We start from the raw sequence: 12717 nt of genomic DNA, 5'->3' as shown, positions 1-12717 counted from the left end.
ACTGGGGCTGGCTGTGCCAGCAGGCCTTGGTACTGGGGCTGGCTGTGCAAGCAGGCCTTGGTACTGGGGCTGGCTGTGCCAGCAGGCCTTGGTACTGGGGCTGGCTGTGCCAGCAGGCCTTGGTACTGGGGCTGGCTGTGCCAGCAGGCCTTGGTACTGGGGCTGGCTGTGCCAGCAGGCCTTGGTACTGGGGCTGGCTGTGCAAGCAGGCCTCTCCTGTTACCTCCACACATGTGCATTGTCCATTACACTGCCCTCAAAGGGAGCTATTCTGTCCAATGTAGTTTCCTCCACCCGTTAAAACCAAGTTTACAGCCTTTCTCTGCTTCCGACACACACATGCACACACTCAAATGTTTCTGAACAAACCAGAGCTGTGCTGCTCTGCAAAGTGCTTTACCCTAACCTCTTTAGAGGCTGCAGAAGGAACATATGAACTTTCCTGAGAGTACCCCAAGAACTTAAAGACGTTTGTGATTTCACATCCTCTCTGGAATTTGGGCCATACTGATGATGCACTCAGGGCCTCTGGTTTCTCTTTTTGAGTCTGTAATATCTCTCTATGCATGTGTGTGTGTGTTTGTGTGTGTATACACATTTGTGTTTCATTTGCTTGCCCATGCAAGTGTGTGTTTGTCTACGCTCACATGCAAGAGTGTTTGGTACAGTATTTGATATTTGGGAGGATTTGGGGATTAATCATGTGAAGAAGCTCTCTCTCTCTCTCCCCCCTCTCTCTCTCTCCCCCCATCTCCCCCGCTCTCTCCCTCTTTCTCTATCACTCTCTCTCTCCCTCCATCTCTTTCCCCCTCTCTCTCCCTCTACATCTCCCTCTCTATCTCTCTCTCCCTCCTCTCTGTTCATCTCTCTCTCTCCCTCTCTCCATCTATCTCTCTCTCCCCCTCCCTCTTTCCCCCTCTCTCTCTCTCCCTCCCTCCCTCTCCCTATGTCTCTCTCTCTCCCTCCCCATCTCTCTCCCTTTCTCTCTCTCCCTCCCTCTCTCTCTCCCTTTCTCTCTCTCTCTCTCTCCCTCTCTCCCTCTCTCTCTCTATATCTCTGTTCATCTCTCTCCATCTCTCTCTCCCCCTCCCTCTTTCCCCCTCTCTCCCTCCCTCTCCCCCCCCCCCTCGCTCTCTCTCTCTCCCCCCTCTCTCCCTCGCTCTCTCTCTCTCTCACCCTCTCTGTCCATCTTTGTTCACTCCTCTCCCTCTCTCTCTCTCCCTCCCTCTCTTTCCCCACTCACTCTCTCCCCCACCCTCCCCCACTCACTCTCTCCCCCTCCCTCCCTCCATCTCCCTCCCTCCCTCCCTCCCTCTCCCCCCTCTCTCTCCCTCCCTCGCTCTCTCATCTCCCTCGCTCTCATCTCCCTTCGTCTCCATCTCCCTCTCATATATATATATATATATATATATATATATATATATATATATATATATTCCCTCTCCCCCCCTCCCTCCCCCTCTCTCCCCCCTCTCTCTCTCTCTCTACCTCTCCCTCTCTCTCTCTCTGTCCATCTCTGTTCACTTCTCGCCATCTCTCTCCGTCTCCCCCCTCTCTCCCCCTCTCTCTCTCCCTCTCTCTCTCCCCCTCTCCCTCCGTCTCCCCCCCTCCGTCTCCCTCTCTATCCCTCTCTCTTGCTCCCTCTCGTTCTCTCTCTCTACCCCTCTCTCTCCCCCTCTCTCCATCTCTCTCCCCCTCTCTCTCCGTCTCCCTCTCCTCTCCCCCTCTCTATCCATCTTTCTCCCTCTCTCCCTACCTCTCTCCCTCTCTCTATCCCTCTCTCTTGCTCTCTCTCGTTCTCTCTCTCTCCCCCTCCCTCCCTCTCCCCCCTCCCTCTCGCCCCCCCTCTCTCCCTCCCTCCCTCCCTCCCTCCCTCGCTCTCTCTCCCCTTCCCTCCCTCCCTCCCCCTCTATTGCTCTCTCCCCCCATCTCTCTCTCTCTCCCTCTCAAAGCCTAATTTCTATCCCTTCTTCATTTACATGTGTCAGAGAGAGAGAGAGAGAGAGAGAGAGAGAGAGAGAGAGAGAGAGAGAGAGAGAGAGAGAGAGAGAGAGAGAGAGAGAGAGAGAGAGAGAGAGAGAGAGAGAGAGAGAGAGAGAGAGAGAGAGAGAGAGAGAGAGAGAGGGAGGAGAGAGAGAGAGAGAGAGAGAGAGAGAGAGAGAGAGAGAGAGAGAGAGAGAGAGAGAGAGAGAGAAGGATGTATTCCAACGAAGTCATCAGAGGCTGAGCAGACATAAAGCTTCCTCCGCTTCTCATTTCTAACGGCGATAATGACTGCTTAAACGCGCGCCAGCATTGCTCAGGAGTCACACGCCCATTACATGCACACACATGCGCGCAAACCCGCACAAACAAACACACACACACAAACACGCACTCCGATGCTTTCCGACGTGTTTGTCTTCACTCCACTGTTCCTACAACACTCATTAGTTAGCAGCACATTCTCAGACTCTGCTGCAACAAACTCTCCTTCCCACTGCTATAATAACCTCCCATCACACAATGGCAGTTCTCAGAAAATGCATAGAAAACATAGTCCACACAATCCGGCACTGGGTTGAGCTGCTATGGAGAACAATTACAATGTGACAGTGACAAAAGCCTGATGGGAGAGAGTGGCTTGAGTAAGACTTAATTAATAATATATGCCATTTAGCATTTTTTGGTAAGGGTGGAATCAGCAGGAATCGAATCCATGACCATTGACATTGCAAGCGCCATGCTCTACCAACTGAGCCACACATGACCTTTCAGATTTCTCTTTCATACAAATATGAAATAAATATTTATGTTTAGTTGAATAGTTAATTCTGTTGGTATTCAATTAATGTGTCTGTCAGTAGGAAATAAAATACGAAGCCCCTAACCAAACTGTTCTCTATTAAAGGGGTAATCTGAAATTGGTGAATCCATTTTTGGACTTTCAAATTGTTGATATATTGCCATTGATTCTTGAAGAATATAACTTACATTTCTCCAGCCCTATCCCTCAGCTGTTTAAAACAGTGGTGCTGTGACAACTGTGTTGTTATTTGAATTGCTGATTTCCCCTTTAAGAGATAATTGTAGTTGAGTGGCCTGCAGAGAAGAAGGTGTTGAGCCTGGTGTCTGGTAGAAATTGGAAAATGTTGAAGCTGAAATTCGTCGTGACCGATCTCTAACTATGTCTGTCTGTGTCTGTGTGTGACCTCTCTCTCACTACTAAATAGCATCCATCTGAAAGCCAGTAGGGAACTCCTCCATCAGAATGGGAGTAATACATTGCTTCTCCTGAAAAATATGTATTTCTCCTTCTCTGAACTGGTGCTGGCCCTCTGAAAAAAGCCCTCTGACAATAACAGAGAGAAGATGTTCAATATGCTCCTGTAAAGGGGTGGTGGTGTTGTGGGTAAAACATGAAGATATGTTTCTCTTTACAGGTTATAGGTTACAGGTTATAGGTTACAGGTCCTCTGTAGCTCAGCTGGTAGAGCACGGCGCTTGTAACGCCAAGGTAGTGGGTTCGATCCCCGGGACCACCCATACACAAAAATGTATGCACGCATGACTGTAAGTCGCTTTGGATAAAAGCGTCTGCTAAATGGCATATTATATTATTATTATTATTATATTATAGGAAGATATGCTTCTTTTTACAGGTTATAGGTTATAGGAAGATATGCTTCTCTTTACAGATACAACCTGACATTCAGATACATTCAGTCACTATGACCACGCCCTCATTCCCTACTTCCCACAAATCTAAAACCATTTGATTGGTAGAGGCTTGGGCTAGTGAGAGTTTCCGCCATATTTCTTATTTACATTAAATTTTCAGTCATTTAGCAGACGCTCTTATCCAGAGTGACTTAGAGGAGCAATTAGGGTTAAGTGCCTTGCTCAAGGGCACATCGACAGATTTTTCAATGAGGGAAATGAGTATCAGAAAGATTTATGGCTCTCAGGTGTCTTTTATACAGGTAACGAGCTGAGATTAGGAGCACACTCTTAAAGGGAGTGCTCCTAATCTCAGTTTGTTACCTGTATAAAAGACACCTGGCAATCAATCAGATTCCAAACTCTCCACCATGGCCAAGACCAAAGAGCTCTCCAAGGATGTCAGGGACAAGATTGTAGACCTACACAAGGCTGGAATGGGCTACAAGACCATCGCCAAGCAGCTTGGTGAGAAGGTGACAACAGTTGGTGCGATTATTCGCAAATGGAAGAAACACAAAATAACTGTCAATCTCCCTCGGCCTGGGGCTCCATGCAAGATCTCACCTCGTGGAGTTGCAATGATCATGAGAACGGTAAGGAATCAGCCCAGAACTACACGGGAGGATCTTGTCAATGATCTCAAGGCAGCTGGGACCATAGTCACCAAGAAAACAATTGGTAACACACTACGCCGTGAAGGACTGAAATCCTGCAGCGCCCGCAAGGTCCCCCTGCTCAAGAAAGCACATATACAGGCCCGTCTGAAGTTTGCCAATGAACATCTGGATGATTCAGAGGAGAACTGGGTGAAAGTGTTGTGGTCAGATGAGACCAAAATCGAGCTCTTTGGCATCAACTCAACTCGCCGTGTTTGGAGGAGGAGGAATGCTGCCTATGACCCTAAGAACACCATCCCCACCGTCAAACATGGAGGTGGAAACATTATGCTTTGGGGGTGTTTTTCTGCTAAGGGGACAGGACAACTTCACCGCATCAAAGGGACGATGGATGGGGCCATGTACCATCAAATCTTGGGTGAGAACCTCCTTCCCTCAGCCAGGGCATTGAAAATGGGTCGTGGATGGGTATTCCAGCATGACGATGACCCAAAACACACGGCCAAGGCAACAAAGGAGTGGCTCAAGAAGAAGCACATTAAGGTCCTGGAGTTGCCTAGCCAGTCTCCAGACCTTAATCCCATAGAAAATCTGTGGAGGGAGCTGAAGGTTTGAGTTGCCAAACGTCAGCCTCGAAACCTTAATGACTTGGAGAAGATCTGCAAAGAGGAGTGGGACAAAGTGTGTAAACCTGGTGGCCAACTACAAGAAACGTCTGACCTCTGTGATTGCCAACAAGGGTTTTTCCACCAAGTACTAAGTCATGTTTTGCAGAGGGGTCAAATACTTATTTCCCTCATTAAAATGCAAATCAATTTATAACATTTTTGACATGCGTTTTTCTGGATTATTTTGTTGTTATTCTGTCTCTCACTGTTCAAATAAACCTACCATTAAAATTATAGACTGATCATGTCTTTTTCAGTGGGCAAACGTACAAAATCAGCAGGGGATCAAATACTTTTCCCCCCTAACTGTATCAGTGAAGGGAAGTGATAAAGAAGCGGAAGGAAGGAGAGATAATTGGGACATAAACATGGTTCTTTGTTATGGACCCTGGGCTCGTGTGCTCAGGCATTTGGAACACACTCACAGGATTGGTGGGTTTAATTGGTAAGGGTCAGGTGGGAACATTAGGCATGTTACAGAGAGCATGTTGGCTGGATGAGCAGGCTCATTACATTGAGCAGAGGAAGGTTTTCTTGGCTAATGGTGCTGATTAGGGGGAAAGCGTGCTATGGTTGACTGACGATGAGTGTTGTTTATGGTTATGAGGAGATGTACAGTAATTGGTTTGTCGGTTTATCGGTTGGTCCGTGTTCCGCGTTGTGGACAGGTATGACTGTCTGGGTGATAAATAGCATAGTATTGTCCCAAATGGCACCCTATTCCCTTTATAGTGCACTGCAGATGTAGGATCTTAATTTGAGACAGTTTGCTACAGCAGGACAATAATGCTACAGCAACAGGAAATGTGAAAAACGATGTGGACTATAATTAATGGCCATTTTTGTAGGGGGTTTTCTGACATTTCAAAGTGGAAATTACAAACTTCAGAATACTCTTTCAACCTCAAATGCAAGTTTAAAATGTTCTGCATTGCAGTCAAGTTATCCCGCAACAGGGTGATCAAATTAAGATCCTACATCTGTATGTAAGGAATAGGGTGCCATCTGGGACACAGACCATGTCTCTGTGTTACAGAATGATGATCTGGTTATGTTGATTGATAGTGGTTCGGTAAAGATGACTGTCTTATGTTATGGAGAGTACAACTGTACTGTATAGATATATTGGAGATGTAGCCTAGTCCCTAGCTTATGGAGCTGATGCAGGTGATGGAAGAGAAGGATGCTAAGATTGAGGATCAATGAGGTCGAGTTGGTTAGAGCTGAGGCCATGTAGATCTGGACCCGTATTCAAAAAGTGTAGGAGTGATGATCTAGGATCAGGCCCCCCCTGCCCATTTTATCTTATTTATTAGGATCTAAAAGGCTAAACTGATCCTAGATCAGCACTCCCACTCTGAGATGCTTGATACACACAGGCCCAGGTGTAGACACAGTCTACTCACCATAGAACAGGTGTTGATAGACACAGTCTACTCGCCATAGAACAGGTGTTGATAAACACAGTCTACTCGCCATAGAACAGGTGTTGATAGACACAGTCTACTCACCATAGAACAGGTGTTGATAGAGACAGTCTACTCACCATAGAACAGGTGTTGATAGAGACAGTCTACTCACCATAGAACAGGTGTTGATAAACACAGTCTACTCGCCATAGAACAGGTGTTGATAGAGACAGTCTACTCACCATAGAACAGGTGTTGATAGACACAGTCTACTCACCATAGAACAGGTGTTGATAGAGACAGTCTACTCACCATAGAACAGGTGTTGATAGAGACAGTCTACTCGCCATAGAACAGGTGTTGATAGAGACAGTCTACTCACCATAGAACAGGTGTTGATAGAGACAGTCTACTCACCATAGAACAGGTGTTGATAGAGACAGTCTACTCACCATAGAACAGGTGTTGATAGAGACAGTCTACTCACCATAGAACAGGTGTTGATAGAGACAGTCTACTCACCATAGAACAGGTGTTGATAGAGACAGTCTACTCACCATAGAACAGGTGTTGATAGAGACCGTCTACTCGCCATAGAACAGGTGTTGATAGAGACAGTCTACTCACCATAGAACAGGTGTTGATAAACACAGTCTACTCACCATAGAACAGGTGTTGATAGAGACAGTCTACTCGCCATAGAACAGGTGTTGATAGAGACAGTCTACTCGCCATAGAACAGGTGTTGATAGAGACAGTCTACTCACCATAGAACAGGTGTTGATAAACACAGTCTACTCACCATATAACAGGTGTTGATAGAGACAGTCTACTCACCATAGAACAGGTGTTGATAGAGACAGTCTACTCACCATAGAACAGGTGTTGATAGAGACAGTCTACTCACCATATAACAGGTGTTGATAAACACAGTCTACTCACCATATAACAGGTGTTGATAGAGACAGTCTACTCACCATAGAACAGGTGTTGATAGAGACAGTCTACTCACCATAGAACAGGTGTTGATAGAGACAGTCTACTCACCATAGAACAGGTGTTGATAAACACAGTCTACTCACCATATAACAGGTGTTGATAAACACAGTCTACTCACCATATAACAGGTGTTGTTAGAGACAGTCTACTCACCATATAACAGGTGTTAATAGAGACAGTCTACTCACCATAGAACAGGTGTTGATAGAGACAGTCTACTCACCATAGAACAGGTGTTGATAGAGACCGTCTACTCGCCATAGACAGGTGTTGATAGAGACAGTCTACTCACCATAGAACAGGTGTTGATAAACACAGTCTACTCACCATAGAACAGGTGTTGATAGAGACAGTCTACTCGCCATAGAACAGGTGTTGATAGAGACAGTCTACTCGCCATAGAACAGGTGTTGATAGAGACAGTCTACTCACCATAGAACAGGTGTTGATAAACACAGTCTACTCACCATATAACAGGTGTTGATAGAGACAGTCTACTCACCATAGAACAGGTGTTGATAGAGACAGTCTACTCACCATAGAACAGGTGTTGATAGAGACAGTCTACTCACCATATAACAGGTGTTGATAAACACAGTCTACTCACCATATAACAGGTGTTGATAGAGACAGTCTACTCACCATAGAACAGGTGTTGATAGAGACAGTCTACTCACCATAGAACAGGTGTTGATAGAGACAGTCTACTCACCATAGAACAGGTGTTGATAAACACAGTCTACTCACCATATAACAGGTGTTGATAAACACAGTCTACTCACCATATAACAGGTGTTGTTAGAGACAGTCTACTCACCATATAACAGGTGTTAATAGAGACAGTCTACTCACCATAGAACAGGTGTTGATAGAGACAGTCTACTCACCATAGAACAGGTGTTGATAAACACAGTCTACTCACCATATAACAGGTGTTGATAAACACAGTCTACTCACCATAGAACAGGTGTTGATAGAGACAGTCTACTCACCATAGAACAGGTGTTGATAGAGACAGTCTACTCACCATATAACAGGTGTTGATAAACACAGTTTACTCACCATATAACAGGTGTTAATAGAGACAGTCTACTCACCATAGACAATAACAGTAGCTGTGGTACTTCTCCTCTTGGCGACAATGTTCTTGGCCACGCACGTATAGTTGGCCGTGTCCGACAGTCTGGCCTGTTTTATAATCAGGTTGTGGTCAATTGTGATGTAGAAATTACGGTCATCAGCTGGGTCAATGATCTCCTCATTCTTCAACCACTCCACCTGAGATGGACACAATGAGAAAACTGTGTGAGGAAGGAAGGAAGGAGGGAGGTAAGAACCAGGTGAAAGAGAGGACTGGAGGAGGAAGCTAGCTCCATTTATGATGCTAATCACATTTCCTGAATGCCATAGTTTCTGCCGAAGCTCTCATAAATTGAACCTGTCAAAAGGTTTACAGCACGCACCGTAAATGTCAAAATCTATAAAATGTCATGTTTTTTTTAAAAGTCCCTTTCACATTAGGGGAACAGAATTTTCAGACATTGAAAGGGAAATTCTGTGCTATTCTTAGTTTACCGTCACATGCTTTTCCTTATGAGTTCTGTCTGCTCTGACGGAAATCCACATCGTCTCCTAGCTCTCACTGGGAGCAGTGTCTGACCTGATATGCATGGTGTCTCCTTGAGAATGAATCCTATCAACAGTGACAATGCAGCTGTACGGGAAAAGGACAAGGACATGCCAGAAACAACAACAACATACAAGTTCAACAGAATAAAAAAAAGGGACATGCTTTCTGTATGAAGCTGTACGATCAAAATGACGTTCAAAATTATAATCAAATCCGGCCCAAGCAGCTATCTGATCAGACTATTGGATGTTCAGAATGAGTTCAGAGTTCATAACCTCCCCATCTACCTCAGAAGTAGGTGTGAGGGAGTAATTATTTTGGGTGTGGAACTCTGTGACGGTGATAACTTATTAACCCTCATTAGAATAGAAGTGTCTACCTTTTAACTGTCTGTCACACATTCAAGGAGTGAAATGAAAGCTGAAAGAGCCAAGTGAAAATTCCAGCAGTGCTTCAACTGAGCAAGAGACACACACACACACACACACACACACACACACACACACACACACACAGAACCTCATGTAACACAGAAACCAGGCAGGGTAGCGAAGCTGATAATATGAGCAGAGTATGATTCATACCCGTAAATAAATGAGGACAGTGTATAGTAGCACTAACCCATGCTAACAGAGCAATGTTACGGTGCTCCTATTAGGACAGCCTAAATCTCAGCAGTTTATTTCTTTATATTATTTATATTGATGTTTTACTTGTCCTAATATGGACACCGTACACTGCCATGAATCAAAGCTGTGAGAGCTGTGTCAGGCAGGCAGGCAGGCAGGCAGGGGACAGGAGTGGGACAGCGGTGCATTCAATGGCAGAGCAACTGATCCACCGGCTTTGGACTGAGACCCAGGCTTACTGCGACAGAGACTGAGCTCTCTATAATACCCTAAACCACCTTTAGGTCCGATCGTTACCCAACAGTGGAAGAAAGTTGGATTATTAGGAGGAAGAAAGTTGGATTATTAGGAGGAAGAAAGTTGGGTTATTAGGAGGAAGAAAGATGGATTTTAGGAGGAAGAAAGTTGGGTTATTAGGATGAAGAAATATGGGTTATTAGGAGGAAGAAATATGGGTTATTAGGAGGAAGAAATATGGGTTATTAGGAGGAAGAAAGATGGGTTATTAGGAGGAAGAAATATGGGTTATTAGGAGGAAGAAAGACGGGTTATTAGGAGGAAGAAATATGGGTTATTAGGAGGAAGAAAGATGGGTTATTAGGAGGAAGAAAGATGGGTTTTAGGAGGAAGAAAGTTGGGTTATTAGGATGAAGAAATATGGGTTATTAGGATGAAGAAATATGGGTTATTAGGAGGAAGAAATATGGGTTATTAGGAGGAAGAAAGATGGGTTATTAGCAGGAAGAAATATGGGTTATTAGGAGGAAGAGATATGGGTTATTAGGAGGAAGAAATATGGGTTATTAATTTTATTTTCATCTGCACCACTAAATCCCTTCTTTTCTTCCTACTATATGGAGTGTCTAGTTCAGGCAGGCAAAGCCAGAAAGCCATTTCAGTCAATATCAGTCTCATTTATGAATAGTCATAATCTGATATGTACACATATTTGTATAATCATCACAGCACGTCATTTAAATATCTGACTAATCATTTGATTACGCTGTAGGATTTTAACAAGCAAAATATGAAAGTCATTATAATCATCTCGGGGGTTGTTTTCCAGTTTGAAACAGCTAGTTTTGGCATTTCTACCGCAGACACAAATATCAACAAACGCCATACTGCAGGTGTGCATTTCACCCGCTTCTTCTTCAGTGCTCCAGGCTACTCCCCACTGTGCAAAATCTGCAAAACCCTGAGACCAAGCCGGCATCGGTTTGGAAAGTGCTCGTGTGAAGACCAAGGGGAGGCAGAAAAGAGCCGAAAACCCAGTGGGGATACCATTTTGGAGATTAGTAATGAAAGCAGAGGGAGAGAGAGTGAGAGTGTGTTTATAGAATGGTTAATGCATTTTAGCATGCTGAAGACAAAGTTAAAGTCTTGCAATATAAGTAGGGCCAGTTGTTTTGGTAGTTTTTATTTAATAATTTCCAGCATTGACCATTTGGTTTGCTGTAGGTCGTTGGTTCGAAAACCTGAGCCGTGAAAAAGGTGAAAAATCTGTCTGTGCCCTTGATCAAGGCATTTTTAACCCTAATTTGCTCCAGGGGCTGACCCTTAAAACAACACATTTCACCTTGAGCAAAGTGAGGTGTAGAATCACTGATCTACAAATAGTTTTCCCTGTCAAATAATCGGCTTTGTGCAATTAAGATTCACAGAGCTACGCCTCCCCTGGATTAGGCGATCTCCCCCCAGCAAACACGCACAACCAGACATTGATTGATTGATTGATTGATTGATTGGAAACAGCTTGTGTCAGTTAAATAACATTTCCTAGTGTTTCTACTTGTAGTAAACCTAGTGGATATTGCTGGAAATACCAGTCAAAGAAAAGCCACAAAAAACAACCAAAACAGCTCCCCCTTATTATAATACACTTATACAAAACCCAACATCCTCTGCAGTATTTGTCTAGAGAATGTCACAATACCCCTACTGAATGGTCAAACAAACAAACCTCCCATAATTCAACACCATCGGTAACTCCCTGGTACCAAATGATACAAACCTACGATTGTGTCAACGAATCTCACAGAAATGAATTGTAATTAATATGCACATTATTAGATAATTGCCATTTTAACAAGTCATTTCAGAGTCACTACCTGCTAAATAACGGACTGTTAAATAAGAGGTTATCAAAAGCTGTTTTACAACAGCAGTGGACAATTAAGCAACGTTACTGTTCTCCGGTGAGATTCCAAAAAACATAAAGATCATCTTTAGCACTGAGATAATTGTTCCTCAATTCCATACCAATAGACTTAGTGATTCCTTACCAATAGACTTAGTGATTCCTTACCAATGGACTTAGTGATTCCTCACCAATGGACTTAGTGATTCCTCACCAATGGACTTAGTGATTCCTTACCAATAGACTTAGTGATTCCTTACCAATAGACTTTGTGATTCCTTACCAATAGACTTTGTGATTCCTTACCAATAGACTTTGTGATTCCTTACCAATAGACTTAGTGATTCCTTACCAATGGACTTAGTGATTCCTTACCAATGGACTTAGTGATTCCTTACCAATGGACTTAGTGATTCCTTACCAATGGACTAAGTGATTCCTTAGCAATGGACTTAGTGATTCCTTACCTCCTTAGCAATGGACTTAGTGATTCCTTACCAATGGACTAAGTGATTCCTCACCAATGGACTTAGTGATTCCTTACCAATGGACTAAGTGATTCCTTACCAATGGACTAAGTGATTCCTTACCAACAGACTAAGTGATTCCTTACCAACAGACTAAGTGATTCCTTACCAATGGACTAAGTGATTCCTTACCAACAGACTAAGTGATTCCTTACCAATGGACTTAGTGCTAAAGATTATCTTTGTTTTTGGGGGAAACTCACCCTTGATCAGTTCAGTTGTAAATTGTAGTCCTATCAATTCTAATAATCCCAGTATTATCATGAATTAAAACATTAATCAAAACATACAGTATAGAAATACATTTTTTGAAGCTGGTTTATTGATGTGGGCTATGTTGAGCTGAGACAAAGGAACCTCATGTTGCGAAGGGAGGGATGGTTACGGTGTGAGTGT

General features: G+C 43.9%; 1 protein-coding gene across 1 annotated transcript in view; it reads right to left on the bottom strand.

Annotated features, from left to right (window-relative positions):
- LOC121584380 (netrin receptor UNC5C) overlaps positions 1 to 12717 on the bottom strand; it is a 266651-nt gene that overhangs the window by 96713 nt on the left and 157221 nt on the right. The window contains exon 5 of the mRNA XM_045225902.1: positions 8493 to 8673. Within this exon, the coding sequence (XP_045081837.1) occupies positions 8493 to 8673 (181 nt within the window). The remainder of the gene's footprint in view (positions 1 to 8492; positions 8674 to 12717) is intronic.

Source organism: Coregonus clupeaformis, chromosome 16 (assembly GCF_020615455.1).
Source record: "Coregonus clupeaformis isolate EN_2021a chromosome 16, ASM2061545v1, whole genome shotgun sequence".
Classification (NCBI taxonomy): Eukaryota; Metazoa; Chordata; class Actinopteri; order Salmoniformes; family Salmonidae; genus Coregonus; species Coregonus clupeaformis.
This window is presented reverse-complemented; position numbering and strand designations above follow the sequence as displayed.